Genomic DNA, 25,507 nt, shown 5'->3' with positions numbered 1-25,507 from the left:
TTTACTTTTATCTTACTTTGTAATTAATTATTAAGATACCATGATTAAACTACATTTAATCTGCCAAGAACAATTAAATATAACATTTTCTACAAAGCACAACATGTTTAAAAAGAAAGAGAAAACACCGAAGTAACTACCTGGAGGTGATAGTAAAACATTGACCTCCGTCTTCTCAGATTAATCTAAATGAACACAGACTAACTGCAAGGGAAAAGTTGTGTCCTACATTAGTATGTATCAAAAAGTATGACAACTTCACTGTGCTACATACGTGTGATGCTCGTCAGCTGATTACAGAGAGATCTATCCAACTTTCATGTTTTGCATTTCATCATGGCACATAAAGAGTGCGTACAGACGCTGGAAGAAAACTCTGCTGAAGTGTACCTTGAAACAACAACAGTTTTGTTGAAGCTAGTAGATAACGTGCTAAAGAATCCTTCAAATCCAAAGTATAGATGTATTCGTCTTGGAAATCCCACAGTTGCTGCCAAATTAATTCCAGCTATAGGAGCGATGGAGTGCCTATTTGAAATGGGATTTCAAGAGGTAATCATAATTATCCATTAATGCTTGTGGCATTGAAACTGAAATAATCTATCTTCTACACGGAACTAATTAATGTGCGCATATTAATTTTTCTTTGCATATTTCACATACGTGTTGTTATTTTTGTAGTGTTCATCAATAATACGTGTATATTTATGATCTCATAGGCCACTAACTCATAAAAGTACTAATCTCCAGGTTTTCAATACTGTAAATAATTTTATACAAATATAACCACATTACTATTAAGCACTGTAGTGTAATTGATCTTGATGGCCAGGGCCTACCGAGTGGGTATTTCATTGCACATAGATCCCATCATGCTGTTTTCTGTCATTCTTGATGAAGTGCGATTTTTAATTTTACATTCACATTTTCTACACGAATCGAATTCTTTGCATACCTGTAAGCATATACTGCATAATTTTTCTATAGTTACTGCATCTTTTCTGCAGAACGATTTTTCCATCTTGTTCCTGCTATGCTTATGGCCCTAGGTTGTGCCGATCAGGTTTTATACTTTTAGTACATATATATAGTGAAGCTGGTGTATACTTTTTAGTTTTGAGCAGCTTTCATACACACTATGCCACTCCCATGATGGAATTAATACAGACAATAATTCTAATTACATGTTGGTTCATTTAAAAAGTAACTTTTGAGCTATTGTTTAACCTGCACATCCACATGATCTACAACCTTGCCTGGCCTCGTACATGGATGTGTGCATTCTTTAGTTGTTGGCATGTATCAAGTGTTCATTGTTGTGCATTTATTTTCATGCCTACAAATACTTTCTTTTTCTGCACAACACAGAATTGAAAAAATACTCCAAGCTGTTTCAATATGGACTGCTGCTACTGCTAACGTGCCATGTTATTAGGTATGAAGGGTATTACATTCTGAAATGCTTTTGTTGTTAGATTAGGCAAGTCAAATTTTGGGCTATTACCTTTAAAAATTTCTTCTGTAAATACTTCCTACAACTGATCAGTTATTTCTGGTATTCAGCACTTTCTGCTATTTTCACCATCTGGTGAAAGTAGTCATGACCATAATTATTTGTAACTTAAAATGTAATTTTGCCTGTTTTTGACTAACTTTGTTATCCATAGAATATCAATTTTTGGTATGACTGGACCCCTCTTCAATTTTCTTCATATTTGGCATACTTACTAATTGAGTCCTGCTAATGATGAATCTGAAGCTAAAATTTGTCAGAAACGTCTAGAAATTGCAAAATAATTGCGAACCATTGACGCTAGCCCCACGAACCATTGACGTGTGGTTAGGTTAGTTTCGGTTAGGTTAGTCATACAGTTAAAAAATTTCGTGTTGTGGTAGTATCAGGATCTAGAAATTGCAAAATAATTGCGAACCATTGACGTGTGGTTAGGTTAGGCAAACATAGTTAAAATTTGGTGTCATGGTAGTAACAGGAATATATATATTTGCTTGTGAAACAAAAAAAATTTGCGAAAATCGACTGTTTCCATTCCGAAAACTAACGCCTAATTTTTGCTTATTTTGCAATTTCTATACGTTTCCAACAACTTTTAACTTCAGATTCGTGATTAGGAGGCTTCAATTAGTGAGTATGCCAAATATGAAGAAAATCTGAGAGGGGTCCAGTCATCTTAAGTTGTTCCCAATATTTTTGCAGGTACCCCTCACAGAGTACTTATTCTTTATGGTATAAATATGAAATTATTTTGTAGCTCTAATTTTGAAAAAAAAATATGAAAACTAACATTTTCAAAGAGCTATAACTAAAAAAGAGAACCAGTATCAGAGCTGAAATATTTTCTGCCAAAAGTACAATCTCATAGGCAACTCTGTTATTAATTCACACAGGGAAAATGGAAAGAGGGAACAGTTGTTGGAAATGTAACATAAGCATATCTGCTGATATATTTCTGATTTCAGGAGGAGGAGTAAAATTCTGCAACTTCGCCCTTTTGGCATAATATTGTATCTATACTGTACTATCATTTTTAGTAAGTATTCTGGCAAAATAAATGTCAGTGGCAACTATGATTCAGCTCTGCATTGTTTCATGCATGCAGGGTAGAAAATACCTTTGTTTGAGGAAGCAGAGCATCAAAACAAGGGAGATAAAATGAGCTCCTCTTCCAGTGGACCTATACACTGTCCCATCTATCTCTGGAGCAGGCAAACGAAAACAAGTCTCTACGTAAGTAGTGACGCAATACATTTAATACTCTGTATTTTAATAGTGACCTCTACATTCAATTTTATCCTGGATTTCAGTCATGTAATTGAATTTTTCTTTCCCATGCAGGGTGATGATAGCTTAGTATTACCAGAACACATTGCTCTTGAAAAGTTAATTTCTGTAAGAGATGAGATATTGTCTAGAAGGGAACAGTACCTCAAAGCTCTAAGTACCTCAAAGGAAAGACAGGAGGCTTGCAGCAGAGATCCAGGAACGACAGTTGCAAATCTAGGAACGACAGTTGCAAATCCAGGAATGATAGTTGCAAATAGCAGAGAATCCACAGTTGGCAGGAGAATGGAGCCCAAGCAGCAAGAGATTAAGGTAGTGCTTTTTCTTGTTAGTTTTGTAAGTAGTCTACCTGCTAATGATAAGTAGTTATTGGTTAGCCCTCTATACACCCACAAGAAAGTGAATTTTCTTTCATTTTTTTTATGAAAATTGAGTTTAATATGAATGTTTTTCTGTTCTATGTTGTCACCTCAAGTACAGAATTCTATAGAGCAGAGGCATGGCGTGCATGTAACCAGCGTTACTGCAGTTAACAGCAAAGTTTGAAGAATTAAAAAGTTATTTAAATGAAGTAACAACATTGTTAAACATGTTAACCAACAGCGTTGCCGTCTTGAGTATATATTGCAGAGGACATTTTTTCTGCAGCCGACAGAAGCGAAAAGGGAGGCCGGTTCAGAGGAGGAGTTGCCAATGCAAGGGAAGAGTGGGGGAAGACTTTGGGACAGTGTGCTACAGGGTTATTCATATGCCTGTTAAGGGGCCAATTTAGCAGTCAGGCCTGCCAGTACAGGCTAGTGTTGTCACATTAGATTGGCAGAAAATAGTTAAATCCCACCTAAAATGGGGATACTATTTCAATGAAGCAACTAGAGCTAGACTGTAAAGCCAAGGCTGAATTTAACTACAACTGAAACCGGTTAGGTAATAGACGACAAGATATTTCCTTGGTGCGGTTCGTGATTTGGACAAACCTTACACCAAAGAACTAAGGTGGCAACAGTAGTACGTACAGCTGGACTTCTCTTCCACAAACTGACCCGAGAATTGTGTGGTTCTTGTTCTTCCCCTTTCCACCTCAATTGCAAAGAAACAGAGATGAAGAATTGACAAGGCTCGACCAATGTTCATTGGATTTTCGTGGTAACTCTCTCATGAGTGGTAGTTCTTCCTACAAGTGTTTGTGGCTAAATCACTGATCAAATTTGGAGAAAAGAAGAAGAAAAATGTAGATTGAAGGCATGTTTTTTGTGTTTATTGGAGATGATAATGGCTAGCAGGCATAATTGCCTTACTGATGGCCAGTAACACTTTTGAAAAAGTCATGCTATGCCACTGCTATAGAGCTAACATAATAAATTTGGCACATTCTGAGCAAATAGAACGCATGAGAAGGTATTAACTGAGAGCTTCACATGTTCTGTTCAGGAATTTTATCAGTGTGACCAATCTGTAGTTCTACAAAGTTAAGAAGCTTTGTTTAGATGTGTTAAGTTCACATGAAGCCTGTCGATGGAAATAAATCCATTAATTTTCCTTACTAGGTAATACCCATCCAATGTACAAGATATACCATGTAAAGAAGAGTTACATATGGAAAATTGTGATTCAACCAAGAACCTGGGTTTTTGATATATCATGGCAGTTCTCCACCACTAACCTACCAAGAATTTTCAGAACTTAGTTTTGTATCTACGTGTCTATGTCCATTCTAGTTATTCTGCATCTTCTCATTACTTTGGTATGGCTTGGTGGTTCAGAGGAATGGTTGAACTAGTTATATTTCCATCGCTTGAATACTTATACTTTTGCAAATTTTGTAAAAGTTTGTGCACACCTAGAAGTACAAGTATTTTGATGAGCATATAGTTTTAAACTCTTTTTATGACTTACCCAGTACTGAAATTATTTGTGTAAAGCCATAAAAGTACGAATGAGTTATGATATAGCTTGTGTAAGCGGCCCCCGTTCCCTTCTTTAGATTCAGTCCTCTAGATTACTTCCTTCTTTAATCCTTTCCAATCTCTCTCCTTCGACACCTTTCCCTAGGTGTCTCGTGAGCAAATTATAGTAACGCCGGAATTACTAAAGGGGAGTTGCACATAACATTTATATTTTTAGTGCCTAGGTTCTTTAACAAGTACAGGAAGTGAATAAACATCTGGTAAAATATCAGTACTATAGTTATTGGAGTTAATTCGTCAAATCAGAACATTATCTTGTAGGATTACATGGGTTTATTATATACTGTTTTTATATACACACTTACATAGCGTTTCCATATGTGCATTGAACATATCAACTAATTTCCTTAATTCAACAAAATTGGTACTTTTACCAACACAGAGTTAGCCTAACTATCTCTGTGGCCTACCCTTGACTTAATTGATATTCCGACCAGTTTTGTGTTTCCTTACGCAGCATCCTTCTTCAGCCCGCTAGGCATTATGATGCGACTCGACAATATCTTACAATGCAAATCTTTACTAATTGGGAAACTTGGGATTTCAAACAGGGGTTGGCTGTACTAATTGCTACATATATTTTCCATTATCAGTCTAGCCACCCTAAGTGGACTAAACTTTCGAAGAAGGTTCTTTAGTTAAATGTTGCATTAATTTCTCTTGTCATAAGTCTAGCCACCGTAAGTTGACTAAACTCTTTAAGAAGTTCCATTGCAAAGTACATTTAGTTCTCAATCATTCAGTCTAGCCACCATAAGTGGACTAAACTCTAGAGGAAAAGTTCCTCATCGTTGTGAAAGTTGTAAAAGACTGTTTTTTTGTTGAGCCCAACTGGCCCTTTTTATATATGGGGTGGGAGTCTGTGGACGTTCGCCCCGTAGCACTGGAAATTCCCACAGCAACTGTCTTTTTGAAGGACAACTCCCCCAACTGGGAAGCTAAAAAAAGGGAGTCTAATGTCCAGCAAAAGCATAATCAAACAAGCACATATACTTACATGCAATAACATATAAAAGTACACACATGGAAGCATATTAATTAACTCTTTACCTTGTAACTGGCCAGCAATTAATTAATTAATACAATACCACAAAACCAGTAATGATCAATCCAATCATTGCAAGCTGAAGACCTTGAGTCCATAATTAACCTGTCTGTCAGTAACTGCCAGGTGGTAGTCAGTGTAGAGTATTTCAGATGTTGCAAAACTCTAACTTTGATTCTTTATAATATGAAAACTGGAAGAGATATTCACACGTCCATGCATCTGTCAACATTTTGTACTGTTAGTATTGCTAACCAAGATTATAGGATCATTAAAATGTCACTTTTACAATTTTCCCATAATATCTATATTTCTAAACCCCTTTTGGTTGCAAATAACAGAATAACATGGAACCAGTCACAAAGTTGGGAGTAATGCCCCTACAATAATGTCTTGTTCTCCTTTTCTCCCCCCCCCCCAAATTGCCATTGTAGGGGGGGAAATACTCTGGCATGAGCCATGGATTATTTTCTAGAATTTTATGCATGTAATAATGTGAAAACATGTCAGTAGACAAGGCTTGATAATGCAGAAAACTCAGTGTATACCGGGTGTATAAGCTTAAATCTGCTGTTTGCTCATAGATGGCATTAGTGAGCGTATGAAGCTACCATGGGCACGTCATACCTGGTGTTTGTATGAGTTCGACATCTGCAAATACGAATCAGTGCACATTGTCAGCATGTGCACACAACAACAGACAGTGTTCCTGTGGTAAGCATGTCTAGTTTTGTGCCAGAAAAAGAGCATATGTGAGAAGCTCTGATTTTCTGCTTCCATTTGAAGAAATCGGCTGCCGAATCACATCGAATGCTTGTGGAGGCCTATGGTGACAGTGCTGTATCGGAAACAACGTGCAGGGATTGGTTTTGTCTGTTCAAAGATGGCAATTTTGACCTGAGCGACAAGAAGCGTGAAAATCGGCCCAGGAAGGTTGAGGACCATCAATTGCAGGCTCTTTTGTACGAGGACGATACCCAAATGCAAAAGATGCTTGCCGAGCAATTGGGTGTTACTCAAGCAGCCATTTCCATGCGTCTACGTGCCATGGGATAGGTTCAAAATATCGGAAAATAGGTGCTGCATGAATTGACCGATCGGCAGCTGGAGAGACGCCAAAACACATGTGAAATCTTGCTTGCCAGACAAAAAAGAAAGTCTTTCCTGCATCGGATTGTGGCTGGCGATGAAAAGTGGATATATTTCGAGAATCCTAAACGCAAGAAATCGTGGGTTGATCCCGGCCAACCATCAACATCTTCCTCGAGACCAAATCGCTTTGACCGGAAGACGATGCTGTGTGTTTGGTGGGATCAACACGGTATTGTCTACTTTGAGCTGTTGAAACCTGGTGAAACTGTCACTGCCCACCACTACCACCAACAACTGATCAAATTGCACCGTGCTCTGTGTGACAAAAAGCCGGATTATCAACAAAGACCTGACAAGCTGATTTTCCTACATGACAACGCCCCATCGCACACATCAAGACTGGCCCAAAACTACTTGCAGACACGCTAGGAGGTGCTATCCCATCCTGCCTATTCACCAGACCTGGCCCCTTCCAACTACCATCTGTTTTCATCGATGGGCCACACTCTCGCTGAGCAGCACTTCGATTCGTATGCAGATGTCCGAAAATGGCTTGATGAGTGGTTTGCCTCGAAAGAGAAGGACTTTTTTTTGGCATGGTATCCACAAATTGTCCGAGAGGTGGGCAAAATGTGTACATCGCGAGGGCAAGTACTTTGAATAAATTTCTTGTTGCTTTCTATGAACAAACCATGTGCTTTTCTGACTACAAAACAGCAGATTTAAGCTTATACACCTGGTATACCTTTCAGTTGTCATGTTGTAAGCAATCAAATATATGGTTACGTGACTTTAAAAATACTCTGTAGATGGCTCTTGCCACAATATTCTTTGTATTTATACTTTTAGAAAGCTATTGCCATATTTTTGTAAGTAAAACGCAAGATGTGAAGTCCCAATTCAAAGTGAATATTGTATCCTTCATTTCTTGCATGCACAGCAAGGAACAATACTACATCCACACTACCTAACAAAAGCTTTTTTGCTATTCATGGATATTTCACAGCTTCTACTTTCTTTCAGGTGGAACAAGATATGCATTCCTTAGAACTTACCTTGAGAAGAAACTTCAAACATGTATTGCTGTATGAGAATCCAGCATTGCAAATTAAAGCATTAGATTGCATTCCTGTTAGTGACTTGGAGAAGGCAGCAGAGAGGAAGATGAGGAAGATTCAGAAGTCTGATTCAGCCGCAGAAGCAGAGGGTGAAGCTGATATAAGAGATATACTCTTAGTGGAGTTGCTGTATTGGTTCAAGAATTCATTTTTCCAGTGGGTTGACTCTCCTCAGTGCAAGCAATGTAAGGGATCAACAAGGTTCGTTGGTGCCAGTTCAGATCCTGAAGAAACCGCAGGTACAGATCGTGTGGAGGTGTTCCTTTGTGACAGTTGCAATGGCAAAGAACTTTTCCCTCGGATTAGTGATCCAGGACGGTTACTGGATACCCGACAAGGGCGTTGTGGGGAATGGGCCAATTGCTTTACGCTTATATGTCGTGCAATGAAGTATGATGCACGATACGTAGTAGATGTTACAGACCATGTTTGGACTGAAGTGTACTCAATATCTCAAAAGAGATGGCTGCATTGTGATCCTTGTGAAAATGTCTGCGACAGTCCCCTAATGTATGAATCTGGGTGGGGCAAAAAGCTGTCTTACGTGATTGCATATTCCAAGGATGAAATTCAAGATGTGACATGGAGATATTCCTCCAAGCACAAAGAAGTTTTACGACGTAGAAGAAAATGCTCTGAGGAATGGTTGCTTTTCACGATTTTGAAGTTAAGGCAAGAAAGGCAGGTAGATTTCTCAAAGGCAAAGAAGGATTATCTAAACAAGCGCCTCATTGTCGAACTGGTGGAATTTTTGACGCCAAGGAATCCTCGAGAAAATGAGCACCAGGGGAGGCACTCAGGCTCGTTGGCTTGGAGGATGGCAAGGGGAGAAATCGGATCCTCTGCCAGCATCGTTCCTTATACCTGGACCCCCACGGAGCGAGAGAGACAGAGGAGGGAACTGCACATCGTATACACACCAGTTTCGGATAAATACGTTCGAGTGTCGGATGAAAATGTTGAGATCTCCAATTGGACAAGTGGTGTGTACCATGGAGAATCGGTGTTTAGAAAAGAGGAGAAGGACTGGAAAATGGTATACTTGGCGAGAACAGGTAAGCACAAAAGAACAGATGATTTCTTTACAAATTTATGACTTATTAGTCTGAATACAGACACACAGACCCTTGCAATGTCAAAGCTGAAATTCATGTGAACCATATCCTTGCAGTGCACCTTTGAGAGAGAAAGAAGGAACTTGAGTGGACATCACTAAATTATTTGAAGTTTGAGGGAGGTTATTTTTGAAAATGGCTTAAAAAATATCATCCTTATGAGTATGCTATATTTAAGTTGAGAAAGTTGAATTTGTAGCTCAGAGCATTGACAGAAATTTTAAAAACTCACATTCAATCCATGCTTGAGATGCAGTGTGTCAATACATTATGATTAACATTGAAGTGATGTTCACAATTTTGAACTGTACCACTCTTCTTCAAAGACGTACTATAAGGTTTTGGTTCCAGTTCAGACAAGGTTGGCTTTTGTACAGAACTAAGAATCAGCAGTAGGGAAGCAACTGTTAGTGTACTTTCCATTAAAACATCACCATAGTGACAATGTTAATCAGGTTAAATAATAATTTTGTTCCTTTGTTCTATTGAATTATGATTACAAAAAGCACCTACAAATCAATTTTCTTCCAGATAATTTCAACTGTACTCTTCATATTTCTGGGTCTGTGCAGTCATGGTTGTTTTTAATTGCCTAACTAACTTAACTCTAGCCTTCTTAAATCCGAAGGTTTATGTCTGCAGCAACACAAGCCTTACATCTATCCCCTATCCTGGGCAAGATCAATCCAATCTTTTCCATCCTTACCGATTTCCTTTAGGTCCATCTCAACGTTATCCCTCCATCTTTGTCTTGTCTTTCCTACTGTACTCTTTCCATCAGGTTTCCAAACAAGAGTCCTGTAAACTCTTCTTTCCTCTCCCATTCGTGCCACATGGCCTTTGCCACCTAAGTCGTCTTGATTTAATTTTTTTAATAATATCTTGATATGAATACAAATTATGTAACCTTCTCCACTCACCTGTCTCCTCATCCCTTTTGGGTCCAAAATGCAGCCAGAATTGTGTTCCAAGAGTTTCCAATAATTGTAATTACATAACTAAGAAAAATAACTGTTTAGTAACCTACTTCATTGTTTATTCACTTGTTATTATTTATAACTGGAATTATTATTAATTTTGTTTCTGGCTTTCGAGGAAAACATGTGAAGTGTATCAAAACATTGAGAGAATTGAAAAAATTCTCCTTACAAGTGCAATGAATATGACCACACAAGCAGTCTGCAAAGATTTATTTATTGGGCTTCTTTATTATTGTTATTAATATAACATTGTAAGCCTAGTGTGTATGTAAGTGCATTAAGTGGCAGACTTTTGGTCTCGCCTCTGAAGATCGTAAGTTCGAGTCCTGGTCTAGGTATCAGTATTTGTTTGTGAGTTTCCCTTCATCAGTTTTCTCTATTGATCATCCATTCTCACTGTTACGATTAGCTAAAAGTTGTAGAAAAATGATGTAAAGTAAGAAACATGCAAATACAATCTATTCAATTGTTGTTAATTTTGCAGAAAACGGTGAAAAGGGCATCATTAAGTGGAGGTTTGATTTCCGTTCATCCGGACTGGTGATTGATCACATAAAACTTGTCTGTCACTCATCAGTATTTGAGACAGGGAAAGTGACATGGCTGCTCTGCTGTGATGACTGTTGTGTAAGAGTGCCAACAGGTGAGGGTAATACAGTTTATAATTCTATTGTCATATAAAATGTTATTTTAAATGTATCAAGTTTGATTTTAATCCGAATAATTTTCACCATTCCATGTCAGTTTTAGAAGAAAGTATTCAAAATTTTAGTATATCAATAGTAGTAGTCAAAATATGCCTTTGACTGCAATTCTGATTTCTTGACCAAACGATCGCCAAAAGCTCAAAAACTCACTTTCTCTCCCTGTTCCGCGCCTCATTTATTACGCTGACGATGTTTTACGGCGCAGAAAAGCCGTGATGAGCGAAAGATGAGCTCTCATCCTCTCATCCTTCGAGGATGAATGCACCTTATCGTAATTTTCCAAGTCCCTGGGGGGGGACCAAATGTTTATATATCGTGAGCTTTGTAAACCTCTCTCGGGGGAACACGATGTGCCACACACGCACGCGCGCTGGTGCTTTTTATTATTTTCGTATTGTGACGCAAGCAAAACAAATATTTATTTTTTATTTTTTTAAGATTCCTGGCCCCTATAACCTCGCCAGGGTGCGTGGGTGCTCAACACCAGTTCTAACGGTCATAGCTATCAAAAGCCCAATGCCTCTGTAGAGTTTTGTGAGTTATTATTTTCTTTAATTTGCGCATCGAACTAACTTATATTGGATTTTGATCGTAGTGTGCAGTGTTAATTTGATCAGAGGTGCCTTATCGGCTGGATTGTTGTTATTCTGCAGCACCGTCGAGGTGAAATCCAAATCGTACATGTGCTTGTCGAAATGCTTTTGTATGCGTGGAAGAGTGTGCTTGGACCAGTAGGGAAATTTATTTTTCGCACCGAGGTCTGTCGCGAAAGTCTTCGTGCTTGAATTGTGCGAGGGGGTTGTCGTTGAAGATTCGTCCAATAGGAGTTGGCAACACTGACTAGTTGCTTCACAAATTTTTTGTTTTTTAAATATATGATATTTCACAGGCGAGGCTAACCTACAAGTTACAAGTTGACGGCGTAATCTTCTATAAGATGATAAGTATGCAATAAGATGAAGAAGATGCTAACTGGCAATAGCGGTGTTAATGTTTCCAGCTTTCTACCCCCTCTCACCGGGCTTCCTCCCTCTTATGGCGCAGTGGTATTTAAGGATTCGATACTCGCACAAGTGGTTTTTGAAACTGTAGGTCCACCCCTGATTAGTCTTACTTACAGGGGACTCTTGTAAACACTACGGGGACGAAAAAAAGCATACTTTTGTTTTTCCACATGTATGTATGTATGTAATGCGATTTGTGTGGGGGTCAAAATTTTGAATTTACGGCTTAATTAATCTGCATGAATGCTTAATGTTTGATTTTTTTATTTCTAGTTTGATATGAGATACATACAATTTTATTTTTTGAAGTACAGTTAATATTACCTAGTTTGGGTTAAGCTGTAACATACAACTAGCGATCGACACGACCACCTGACACACAGACAGAGAGAGTGTGAGCAAATTCAAAGTGTGATCTATCGTGAACTAAACTAACCTCACTCACCCACCCACATATAGTCTTACAGGTAACTCAAAAAGCAGAAAGTAGTATATAGCATGACAGGTCGATCTATTGTAAACTAAACTAACCTCACTCGCCCACCCACATATAGCCTTACAGGTGACTCAAAGGCAGAAAGGCAGCTATATCACTTGTAAGGGCCAACACACAAGATCTATTGCAAACTAAATTAACCTACGACATAAGCCATGGACACATCTTCCAGATAGGGTATAAGCAACTTACCTCTTGCAATTGTATAACGGGGAAAATTAACCTACAGCTGGCAACACTGTTTGAGTCGCTTTCGACGAGCCAAACTTACATTTTGCAAATAGGCTCTACAGCTAGAAGCTTGAAACATATATCTTCGCAGAGTATGCCAACTTACCTTATGTAAAAATATTACCTAGTACAGTTAAGCTGTGACATACAACTAACGATCGACACGACTACCTGACACACATACGGAGAGAGTGAGACAGCTTATACGCAATATATTCCTACACATGTACTGGGTTTAAAAAGTAACTTGCAACAACTATTTCACTCACTCCCTATCAAAATCTTCTAACCACATGTTTTTGATACTTGCTGCTAGAACATGGTGGTTTTAGACTGTAAATTCAACCCGATTATTCTATTTGTGCATGATGCCTGCATTTGGAATATTTAATTTTTGGTATACGGTATTTTGCGTGCTCCAGTAACCTTGCGCTCGATTCACGGAAGCTATGACGTGTATTTCCTGTTTCGCGAACATGCGAGAATCTTTCACAATAGATAATATATTGCAAGAGCGAGTTGTTTGTGTATATAAATCTAGCTTTGGAAATGGACATGAATATAATGTCAAAAATTATTGCATAACTTAAAAATATTGATATTTATTGCACTAGCAAAGGTAAATGTGGAATGCCCCGGCCCCTCAGCTGTTAGGTTAAACAGCATAAATATTTTATTACTGATAGCAAGCATTGTCATATGGACAAAACAGATCTAGTAATGAGCTGTCTTGCAAGTCTCTCGAGTGAAGGAATATGATGCCACTATAAACTGTAAACAAGATATACAACCTCTGGCATGAGATGTACGAGGCTTATGAACCTCGACCTATAGAGTTGTACAATGGATGTTTTTTTTTTTTAAGCATAGCGGTGTGTTTTCGCTTATTTCAATGTCATCGAGCGGGCATGTAAAGAAGGGGAGAGAAAAAAAAGGAGGAGGGGTTATAACGGATAATTCATATTTCGATTTCAATATTTTTGCTAGTCACGATTCACCTGCTATCTAGAAGGACACTGGACGATGGCTAAAAGCGAGTGAAGGAGAGAAATGTTATTTTTTTATTTTTTTGATTGTGTGTGATGAAATAGTTTTAGATAATAATAGTAGGCTAATAGAATTGTAGAAAACGGCTGTATCGTGATGCGAGGCTGAAAGCAATTTCAAAAGCAGTCTCGGGCATCTTCGCGTTCAGCCAACAAGGAAAATGCACATGGAGGGTGCAACGGTATTGTCTATGGATGGTTTTTCTAAATAAACATACATATCAGTTTTTGCAGTCTCCAGATGGGACCGGAGCTTTTGTTTTGGTTGGACAAGGGGGTTCAGATAAATGCATGGACATCAAAATAAAAGAAAAAAAATTTACTCCACTGCTCACATGTATTGAGTCTTCCAATAACACACCTCGCGGGGCGTACCTACATGTATGCAAAATATAGTTAATGTCTTATTTCTCGAACCTGTGGTCTGTAGATTTGTTTTTGTTGGCAACAGAAACAGAAAAAATGGCACCATGTTATTGAATACTGATATGGGTGTACTGTAATCATAACAATTTTTCTAGTTAAAAATCTATGTCGAAAAGCAATGTTGGGTGACTTGTCTGTGTTGGGTCTTATTAACAACTTCACAGCTGTACCTGCACAACTCATCGACTACAAGTCAACAATGTTAGGAAATGTGTGCGTGGCTCCGAGAATACAATTTAAAATCACTAATGTGGCATGAACCCCCTCCACGTGTGTGTATTTGAATATGCGAAAATTAGACATTTTGAATAATCGATGAGAACAATCACAAAAAAACAGGTTGCACCTGTATGACGTGTTCAAACTTCAGACGATTTTTGTTAATCTACAAAAGCCAAGTGTGAACGGAGATTACTACGAAAATTGGGAAAAGAAAAGAAGCGAGGCTATTTTGGCTAATGGCAACGATGAGGATGAATAATGGTTGTTTTGATAAAATTGACGAAGTCAATATGCCTAGCCTAAAATAAAATTCAACAATTAATGTTAAACATTTGCCACTCTGAAATGGCGACGGCTATCATCATAATATCACTTGTTTCTAACCTGTTCATATTGGCCCTCTCTCTACCCCTCCATAAATTCGATTCGAAAGGCACAATCATTCCAGTTCTTGAATAAGACTCGCATATGCCCTCAGAAAAAACAAGAGAAGAAATAAATAAATCAAGTCATGTATATTCTTCATCCCCGAATTTTCTTCCACAACACCGCACGAAGCCTCGAGTTTCGGATATTGTTGTTGTGCGACAGGATAGGATAGATGAACCGTATGTTTACCGAGGACCAGACGTAATCAAATATTTTTTTTGAAAAGATAGTTGAAGAGGTTGAGACTATTGGCAGCCTCTTACGCGAATCGAAACCAAATGCTCCTATTATCCAGCGATGAACTTCAATCTCACAATAACATTGAAACGTGTCCGGTGTGCGATCAAAGGTTTTACCGACGAGAACCGGAAAGTAATTTCATCATAATTATTTCACCGGAAACTACATCGGTGGAATCTGTAACATAATGTATTTATGTATGTGTTTGACAATCATATATCACTTACTAGAACAATTTTCACATTGTTTTCACTATGTGAGATGATATTTTATTTATATTTACGATAAAATAGAGGTTTGGGTGTAATAACAGTTTTTATTAATTAATTTAGAGATGCATTTTTTATTTGTTGAGTTAATGATTAGGTTAATTTGTTATTTTCTCGCGAAAAAAAAAGAGGGAACCACAGCTGAAAGAAAATACACAACTTGTATTATTGTGGTCAAGAGTTTGTTTTAACATCACTTTTTGCACACATAGGCTAATCACGACTCGGGATACGTTTAAAATAGAATTTGAAATATTGATTATGCGATCTGACTGGAACTCGGAATAGGACACACTGATTACAAGACGTCGATATATTACCACTTGGTATGAAATTGTAGTGTTTCAATTCACACACACACACACACAATTTAAAACAACTAAACTGATCGCAGGCCCAACTGGTGGCTGGCATACACAACTATCCATCCACCAGTTGTCTTCTGGGGCGTGTGTCTCGATGAGTGTCAACAACCTCTATTGTGAAGTAAAATCTGTAGGGGTAACATCACTCTCCAATTACAATGTTGGCAAACTTTCCAACTTCATCGTGAACGACGACAAGGGCATAGGTTACCTCATCAAAATTATCAACACGCTGCCTCCGAGATTCTGGAACGTTGCCGAAGGAAAGGGACTCGTGAACGACATTATCAACAAGTTATTTTTCGAGATGCATTTACCTGGCTACCAGTACTGCGGACCAGGTACCAAACTCGAGAAAAGATTGGAGAGAGGAGACAAGGGTGTGAATCTGTTGGACGCGACATGCAAAGATCACGATATTGCTTACAACACGCACACGAATTTGGATGCACGTCACGAAGCAGACAAGAAATTGGAGCATGCCGCTTTCAGGAGGGTCATGAGCAGAGACGCTTTTTTGGGAGAAAAAGTTGTAGCATTGGGCACCACTATCGCCATGAACACGAAACAAAAATTTGGATGGGGAATCCTACCTAGAGTTATTTTTAACTGGCAACGAGGTGATCTTGGTCAGCACGACGAACCCTCAGCTGTTATAGAAGATATCTGAAACCAGCTTACACTAGTCACTCATAGCTCCCCCCCCAATTTTCTCACGATAGTGGGTTGCTACCGGCCCTATACGTAGGCCGAATAAATTCCGACCAGAGCCGGATTCGAACCTATGCTGTCTCGCAGCGAACAATCTCAAGACGAGCGAACGCCGTAACTCGCTCAGCTACGGAGGAGAACTCTCTCTCTCTACTTTTTCTCTAATTTTCATCATTATTGTTAAAATTAATCCAAGAGAAAATATATATTTTGTTTTGACATGGGAAATATGCAATAAAAAAATGCATGATCAATAGTTAAGGTCAAAATCTGAATAAACAGTGAGGGTGATACACGCAAGCTTCCAGGCATGTGATTTGCACAGAATTAAATATAAAATGAGAGATGGAAGGTTTTTGTTACTATTAGAATTTAAGGACGGAAAATATGTACAGCGAATGAATACTACGTTTGACTAATCGTGAAGATGAGTATCACAGTACGTTTTTTATCGTTCTTATATAAACGTTGAAACGTTTAAGAACGTATAAGAACGTTTACCGAAACGTTTCAACGGTCGCACAACAACAATATCCGAAACTCGAGGCTTCGTGCGATGTTGTGGAAGAAAATTCGGGGATGAAGAATATACATGACTTGATTTATTTATTTCTTCTCTTGTTTTTTCTGAGGGCATATGCGAGTCTTATTCAAGAACTGGAATGATTGTGCCTTTCGAATCGAATTTATGGAGGGGTAGAGAGAGGGCCAATATGAACAGGTTAGAAACAAGTGATATTATGATGATAGCCGTCGCCATTTCAGAGTGGCAAATGTTTAACATTAATTGTTGAATTTTATTTTAGGCTAGGCATATTGACTTCGTCAATTTTATCAAAACAACCATTATTCATCCTCATCGTTGCCATTAGCCAAAATAGCCTCGCTTCTTTTCTTTTCCCAATTTTCGTAGTAATCTCCGTTCACACTTGGCTTTTGTAGATTAACAAAAATCGTCTGAAGTTTGAACACGTCATACAGGTGCAACCTGTTTTTTTGTGATTGTTCTCATCGATTATTCAAAATGTCTAATTTTCGCATATTCAAATACACACAAGTGGAGGGGGTTCATGCCACATTAGTGATTTTAAATTGTATTCTCGGAGCCACGCACACATTTCCTAACATTGTTGACTTGTAGTCGATGAGTTGTGCAGGTACAGCTGTGAAGTTGTTAATAATACCCAACACAGACAAGTCACCCAACATTGCTTTTCGACATAGATTTTTAACTAGAAAATTGTTATGATTACAGTACACCCTTATCAGTATACAATAACATGGTGCCATTTTTCTGTTTCTGTTGCCAACAAAAGCAAATCTACAGACCACAGGTTCGAGAAATAAGACATTAACTATATTTTGCATACATGTAGGTACGCCCCGCAAGGTGTGTTATTGGAAGACTCAATACATGTGAGCAGTGGAGTAAATTTTTTTTCTTTTATTTTGATGTCCATGTATTTATCTGAACCCTCTTGTCCAACCAAAACAAAAAGCTCCGGTCCCATCTGGAGACTGCAAAAACTGATATGTATGTTTATTCAGAAAAACCATCCATGGACAATACCGTTGCGCCCTCCATGTGCATTTTTTCTTGTTGGCTGAACGCGAAGATGCCCGAGACTGCTTTCGAAATTGCTTTCAGCCTCGCATCACGATACAGCCGTTTTCTACAATTCTATTAGCCTACTATTATTATCTAAAACTATTTCATCACACACCATCAAAAAAATAAAAAATAATATTTCTCTCCTTCCCTCGCTTTTAGCCATCGTCCAGTGTCCTTCTAGATAGCAGGTGAATCGTGACTAGCTAAAATATTGAAATCAAAACATGAATTATCCGTTATAACCCCCCCCCTCTTTTTTTTTCTCTCCCCTTCTTTACATGCACGCTTGATGACATTGAAATAAACAAAAACACACCGCTATGCTTAACAAAAAAAAAACATCCATTGTACAACTCTATAGGTCGAGGTTCATAAGTCTCGTGCATCTCATGCCAGAGGTTGTATATCTTGTTTACAGTTTATAGTGGCATCATATTCCTTCACTCGAGAGACTTGCAAGACAGCTCATTACTAGATCTGTTTTGTCCATATGACAATGCTTGCTATCAGTAATAAAATATTTATGCTGTTTAACCTAACAGCTGAGGGGCCGGGGCATTCCACATTTACCTTTGCTAGTGCAATAAATATCAATATTTTTAAGTTATGCAATAATTTTTGACATTATATTCATGTCCATTTCCAAAGCTAGATTTATATACACAAACAACTCGCTCTTGCAATATATTATCTATTGTGAAAGATTCTCGCATGTTCGCGAAACAGGAAATACACGTCATAGCTTCCGTGAATCGAGCGCAAGGTTACTGGAGCACGCAAAATACCGTATGCCAAAAATTAAATATTCCAAATGCAGGCATCATGCACAAATAGAATAATCGGGTTGAATTTACAGTCTAAAACCACCATGTTCTGGCAGCAAGTATCAAAAACATGTGGTTAGAAGATTTTGATAGGGAGTGAGTGAAATAGTTGTTGCAAGTTACTTTTTAAACCCAGTACATGTGTAGGAATATATTGCGTATAAGCTGTCTCACTCTCTCCGTATGTGTGTCAGGTAGTCGTGTCGATCGTTAGTTGTATGTCACAGCTTAACTGTACTAGGTAATATTTTTACATAAGGTAAGTTGGCATACTCTGCGAAGATATATGTTTCAAGCTTCTAGCTGTAGAGCCTATTTGCAAAATGTAAGTTTGGCTCGTCGAAAGCAACTCAAACAGTGTTGCCAGCTGTAGGTTAATTTTCCCCGTTATACAATTGCAAGAGGTAAGTTGCTTATACCCTATCTGGAAGATGTGTCCATGGCTTATGTCGTAGGTTAATTTAGTTTGCAATAGATCTTGTGTGTTGGCCCTTACAAGTGATATAGCTGCCTTTCTGCCTTTGAGTCACCTGTAAGGCTATATGTGGGTGGGCGAGTGAGGTTAGTTTAGTTTACAATAGATCGACCTGTCATGCTATATACTACTTTCTGCTTTTTGAGTTACCTGTAAGACTATATGTGGGTGGGTGAGTGAGGTTAGTTTAGTTCACGATAGATCACACTTTGAATTTACTCACACTCTCTCTGTCTGTGTGTCAGGTGGTCGTGTCGATCGCTAGTTGTATGTTACAGCTTAACCCGAACTAGGTAATATTAACTGTACTTCAAAAAATAAAATTGTATGTATCTCATATCAAACTAGAAATAAAAAAAAAATCAAACATTAAGCATTCATGCAGATTAATTAAGCCGTAAATTCAAAATTTTGGCCCCCACACAAATCGCATTACATACATACATACATGTGGAAAAACAGAAGTATGCATGTTTTTTCGCTCCCGTAGTGTTTACAAGAGTCCCCTGTAAGTAAGACTAATCAGGGGTGGACCTACAGTTTCAAAAACCACTTGTGCGAGTATCGAATCCTTAAATACCACTGCGCCATAAGAGGGAGGAAGCCCGGTGAGAGGGGGTAGAAAGCTGGAAACATTAACACCGCTATTGCCAGTTAGCATCTTCTTCATCTTATTGCATACTTATCATCTTATAGAAGATTACGCCGTCAACTTGTAACTTGTAGTTTAGCCTCGCCTGTGAAATATCATATATTTAAAAAACAAAAAATTTGTGAAGCAACTAGTCAGTGTTGCCAACTCCTATTGGACGAATCTTCAACGACAACCCCCTCGCACAATTCAAGCACGAAGACTTTCGCGACAGACCTCGGTGCGAAAAATAAATTTCCCTACTGGTCCAAGCACACTCTTCCACGCATACAAAAGCATTTCGACAAGCACATGTACGATTTGGATTTCACCTCGACGGTGCTGCAGAATAACAACAATCCAGCCGATAAGGCACCTCTGATCAAATTAACACTGCACACTACGATCAAAATCCAATATAAGTTAGTTCGATGCGCAAATTAAAAAAAATAATAACTCACAAAACTCTACAGAGGCATTGGGCTTTTGATAGCTATGACCGTTAGAACTGGTGTTGAGCACCCACGCACCCTGGCGAGGTTAGGGGCCAGGAATCTTAAAAAAATAAAAAATAAATATTTGTTTTGCTTGCGTCACAATACGAAAATAATAAAAAGCACCAGCGCGCGCGCGTGTGTGGCACATCGTGTTCCCCCGAGAGAGGTTTACAAAGCTCACGATATATAAACATTTGGTCCCCCCCAGGGACTTGGAAAATTACGATAAGGTGCATTCATCCTCGAAGGATGAGAGGATGAGAGCTCATCTTTCGCTCATCACGGCTTTTCTGCGCCGTAAAACATCGTCAGCGTAATAAATGAGGCGCGAAACAGGGAGAGAAAGTGAGTTTTTGAGCTTTTGGCGATCGTTTGGTCAAGAAATCAGAATTGCAGTCAAAGGCATATTTTGACTACTACTATCAATAACAAGTCAAAATTTAAAAAATATTGTTACATCAATATAATAAAATATCATTGCATTTATATCATAAAAATATTGACCTTGATAATATCAACATCAGTGTCAATATTATCAACATCAAGACACTGATATTATCAATACCAACAGTACCAATGTTATTGAGTTTAACGATGAGACTCCTTTGACCCTATGCTTTACTTGTACATCCAGACTGCAACAGCACCATTCATTCTCACTCACTTTTAGTTCATTGATAAATGGGGAGATCAGGGTGAGAATTACTGACTACAGAGCAAATGACTCCCAAGTGTTTTGGGGCTTCTGTTTTTGATTATCCAAAGAAAATTATTTTCTCTCTTTTTCCTAGTTAAATTTCAATTCAAGCATTGGACTGAAATATATTCAGTTATATCAATAATGATGCCGATATTTTTGGTACTCAATATATTGACTTCATATTCAAAAAATATCATAATTCATTATCAACAAATCAATATTGCGCAACCATAAAGTAACAGAGCTGTATGTCTTTTAAACAGCATCAGCATAAAATGTTATACATAGTAAATCTTCGGAGCCAGACATGTACTTTAAAGGATTGGAAATGTGTAAATTTTTACTTTTATCAATAAACAGGGGCCATATTCATTCTACCATTCCTAATTTTTAGCTCAATTTTATTTTGATAGAATTTTTCTTATTCTAACCCTTCCCTCTCTCCACATTCAAATTTGCTATATTTTCAATATGTCCGTCAAGTGATACTGACATTTACAGCATTGATTTTTAAGAAATTTCTTAATCACAAAAGTTTTAACTTGCATTTTATTGTTTTCAGGGAGCACTCCATTTGAAAGCAAGGAATTTGGTGGATCAAAAGAGGTTATCCTAAGTGCAGAATTAAGTGGTGGTGTTGGGGATGTAGCATGGCAGCATGCTCAGTTATTTAGATGCAAAACGAATGCCAGTGATAGTGATTATCCATTTGAAGTGCATATTACTTTGAGGAAGTAAAGCATAATACAATTTCCTTCATAATATATCCTATAATTGTTACTTTTCCATAGTATATATGTATATTTTGTTTTCTTTTTTTTAAATTGTGAATATTGTAACTAAAAATGACATAGGATTTTAGATATTGAATATGAATTTTATATATATAGTTGAATTATGTATATTATTTTTCCATATGCTGCTGATTTTTTTAATGATTCTTCAAAGCTTTTCATTTCACTTTCTTCTATTATTTTGATAAACTGTCAATATTAGATATTTGTATATACAAATTTTTAAGTTTGTGATTTATTTTTCCATGAAAACTCCATAGTTTTGTTTTTACTTCACACGATAACTTAAAAATTATGAATGTTTATATACATTAGTATCAGTTTCAAAGTGATGAACTTTGTGACACATTATCTGAAATTTGCGAGAAAATATTTATATATTGGAGTGATGGTGCCCTTGTTTTACTTTTAGTATTGATTTTCATAGTTGAAATACTATAACAGGAACCTTTGCTTGAGAATGTGAACTTGGAATAGGAATATGAATCTTATGGCAAGATGCTTATTGCTCATGATTGATTGATTGATTTTGGTTTGTTTGTTTCCATTTGTTTTAAGTCCACTTTATGCACAGTAAGGCCAATCAGGACTGGACCTACAGTTTAAAGTGGGATCCAAACCACTATGTGCCTCCATCAGGTATTGAACCCGAGATCCCTTGATTACAAGGCACCAACACTTCCACTGCACCATCGGGGAGGCCAAATGTGTGGATGTGACTACATGGATACTTGATCATTTATAAACATGCGACAACATTTTGAGCAGTTCTAGGGATGTTCACAAAATCCGGATTTCAAATTATCCAATATCTGTTTTAGATGCAACGGGTAATCTGGATATCCAGGTAATCCAAATAGCCAGAAAATTTGGACATTCTGATAATCTGGATAATACAGATTTGATGCAGGATTTGTGGAAAATACGTACAGTGAAATATGGAATATGTGAATATTCCTAAAACAGATAAACAATAAAACTGTCTGAATAATGCACACATTTAGATATCCAATACCTAAAATCCAGATAGAAAATTATCCGATATCCAGATAAAATTTTATCTTAGCAATCCCTACTTGTGATGAACACAATAACAAACCAACACATTCCTTCCCAGGAAAGAAAGCATTGTATGTATAACTGGGCATATACCAATTGTTAATTGAAAGCTATGGGATTGCTGTATCAAACATTTTCCTTGAAGAGAAGAACTGTATGGATAGTTGTCATTGAAATTCAAGCGAAAAGTGCAGGCTGAACTGAGACTTAAACCTGGATCTCTGGTATACCATGCCATTTCTCTACCAAATGGGATACCAGCCCTGGTTTTGTCCGATTATTTGCTTCCGTTGTTGCGAGTTTGTCAGTGTTACCACAATTGGATCTCTTGTCTTTGAATCGCTGATGTTGACAGTGCCTAGTCTCCCACAGCATGGGGCTGTATATTACATTATGATTGGGCACCCACATAGAGGAGATGCAAAAAAAAAAAAATTCACAGAAAGATCAGATGGAACCAGGGCTGATTTGTAGCTCGTCGGTAGAGCAATGATATGGCATTCGAGTCCTGGTAAAGCCTGCATTTTCCTGTTGAATTTCTATGTAGTGCATCTCCTGTGTGTGCCAAATGATACGGTAATTTTCCTTTTTATGTTAATCAAATCGATTATGGAAGAAAATATAACTGTATCAACATCAACTTTGTATGGCTTAAATATGATGGTATGTAGTCAGTTGTGGCAAAGGTTTTTAATGTGTTGGTTGTTTAATGATTGCACAAATGCAGTGGATATAACTGGAGCCTGTACTTTTATATAGTATTAACTAGGGCTGAGCTGATACCGATGCTTGAAAATTGTAATAATTAAAGATTATTCAAAATTGAAAGACCAAACTGCCGGAAAAGTATCGGCCAGTATCGATAAATACATTTCAACCGATACTTTCCGATACCAATACATCGGCATTGGCATCAGCTCAGCCCTAGCGTTAACTTATAAAATATGAGGCAAAATATTGTGAAATAAGTAGTTACTCATGTAACATGCCAGAATTATGTAATATTATAAAAGTATGTTCACTGAACATTGCCACTTATAATATAAATTATTTAATATTTGATATTTGTCTTATTTTATGTCTCTTTCTGCTACTAATGATGCAGAGGATTAAATTGATGATGAGACACTCACATAGAAGCACCCATGCCTGCAACCCATGGTAACGAAAATTGTGTGTTTACCACTCAATGTACTCGGCCACTGAGGTTGCTATTAATTTAAATGGGACTTTGAAATTGAAAACATTAAATTATTTTATATTTACAAATATCTATTCATTGCTCATATGGCATGAAAGTTTCATTCTGTTTCTCACATTTTTGCATTTTTTAATGTTTTGACACACTTTGCTGGCACTATACTAATAATTTCTACACTATATAATACTTTGACTTATCTAATTTATGTAATAGCAGAAATACTAAACTTAACTTTGAAAACTCCAATATATGTATTTTGATGTAAAACCACTACAAATGATTGAAATACATAAAAATATGTATTAAGGATGAAGCATGTAAAAAATGTCAAATAAAAAATATAAAATAAATGTCCTATTTGTGCAATTTGTCATTAGGTTGTTATATGGCTAAATATGCTTGAATAGAATACGAGGGTCACTATTTACATTTTGAGCCTTGGCAACAGTGATTGAAGTTAGGCGCGATTTGACGTTTGCACGGAATCGTCTGGCATTATTGACCATAACGTACTTCAAATGTTTTGTCAATAGCTTCATTTGTGTTGTTTATGTTGCCTTGGAGATTGCGCAACAACAATAAAATGGAATTAACTCGTGAACATTTTTGTGCGATGATTTTTTACGATTTTCGACGTGGATTATCAAGACAAGAGTGCATCGATCAACTTACTTCCACATTTGGCGATGAAGCCCCATCCTTTGCCACTGTGAAACGCTGGTATAACAAATTTAATCGTGGTCGCCATTCGCTCACCGACGAGATTCACGAAGGTCGTCCAAAATCAGTTGTTGTTCAAGAATACATTGATGCTGTGCAAAACCTAATACTGCAAGATCGTCATGTGACATACTGTGAGATTGAGGCAACCATAGGCATTAGTTCCACCAAAACTAACTAACTCCCTAGCCTTCTTAAATCCGAAGGTTCATGGCTGCAGCAACACAGGCCTTCCATCTTTCCCTATCTTGAGCAAGTTCTATATACTCTTTTCCATCCCTACCGATTTCCCTTAGGTCCATCTCAACGTTGTCCCTCCATCTTCGTCTTGGCCTTCCTACAGGTCTCTTACCATCAGGTTTCCCAACAAGAATCCTGTAAACTCCTCTTTCCTCTCCCATTCGTGCCACATGGCCTGCCCACCTAAGTCTTCTTGATTTAATTATTCTAATAATATCTGGACATGAATACAAATTATGTAGTTCTAAATTATGTAACCTTCTCCACTCACCTGTCTCCTCATCCCTTTTAGGTCCAAAGATTTTCCGAAGGATCTTATTTTCAAATACTCTCAATTTATGTTCCTCTTTCAATGTAAGGTCCCAAGTTTCACATCCATATAATACTACAGGCAAAATTACTGTTTTGTATATTTTAACTTTTAGTTTCTTAGATATTAAACGAGAAGACAAAAGTTTATGAAGAGAGAAGTAACATGCATTTCCTGAATTAAG

General features: G+C 37.5%; 1 protein-coding gene across 1 annotated transcript; it reads left to right on the top strand.

The window, feature by feature from the left end:
* Nucleotides 1–247: 247 nt before the first annotated feature.
* Pngl (N-glycanase Pngl) lies at nucleotides 248–23,289 on the top strand. Its single transcript, XM_083131011.1, has 5 exons — nucleotides 248–552; nucleotides 2,855–3,112; nucleotides 7,925–9,074; nucleotides 10,599–10,757; nucleotides 21,562–23,289. The coding sequence occupies exons 1-5, from the start codon at nucleotides 337–339 to the stop codon at nucleotides 21,735–21,737; spliced, it is 1,959 nt and encodes a 652-aa protein (XP_082987137.1). The 5' UTR covers nucleotides 248–336; the 3' UTR covers nucleotides 21,738–23,289.
* The last annotated feature ends 2,218 nt before the right edge of the window (nucleotides 23,290–25,507 follow it).

This window comes from Lepisma saccharinum, chromosome 11 (genome assembly GCF_977018435.1).
Source record: "Lepisma saccharinum chromosome 11, izLepSacc3.1, whole genome shotgun sequence".
NCBI classification, from domain to species: domain Eukaryota; kingdom Metazoa; phylum Arthropoda; class Insecta; order Zygentoma; family Lepismatidae; genus Lepisma; species Lepisma saccharinum.
Note: the sequence above shows the minus strand (reverse complement) of the source record. Positions and strands in the feature narration are given on the sequence as shown.

Bases quoted from the DNA above. Each gene is read 5' to 3' on its own strand.
- Pngl (XM_083131011.1), top strand. From the start codon at position 337: ATGGCACATAAAGAGTGCGTACAGACGCTGGAAGAAAACTCTGCTGAA. The intron at 553-2,854 runs GTAATCATAATT...TTTCCCATGCAG, and splicing joins TTGAAATGGGATTTCAAGAG to GGTGATGATAGCTTAGTATT. The intron at 10,758-21,561 runs GTGAGGGTAATA...TATTGTTTTCAG, and splicing joins TTGTGTAAGAGTGCCAACAG to GGAGCACTCCATTTGAAAGC.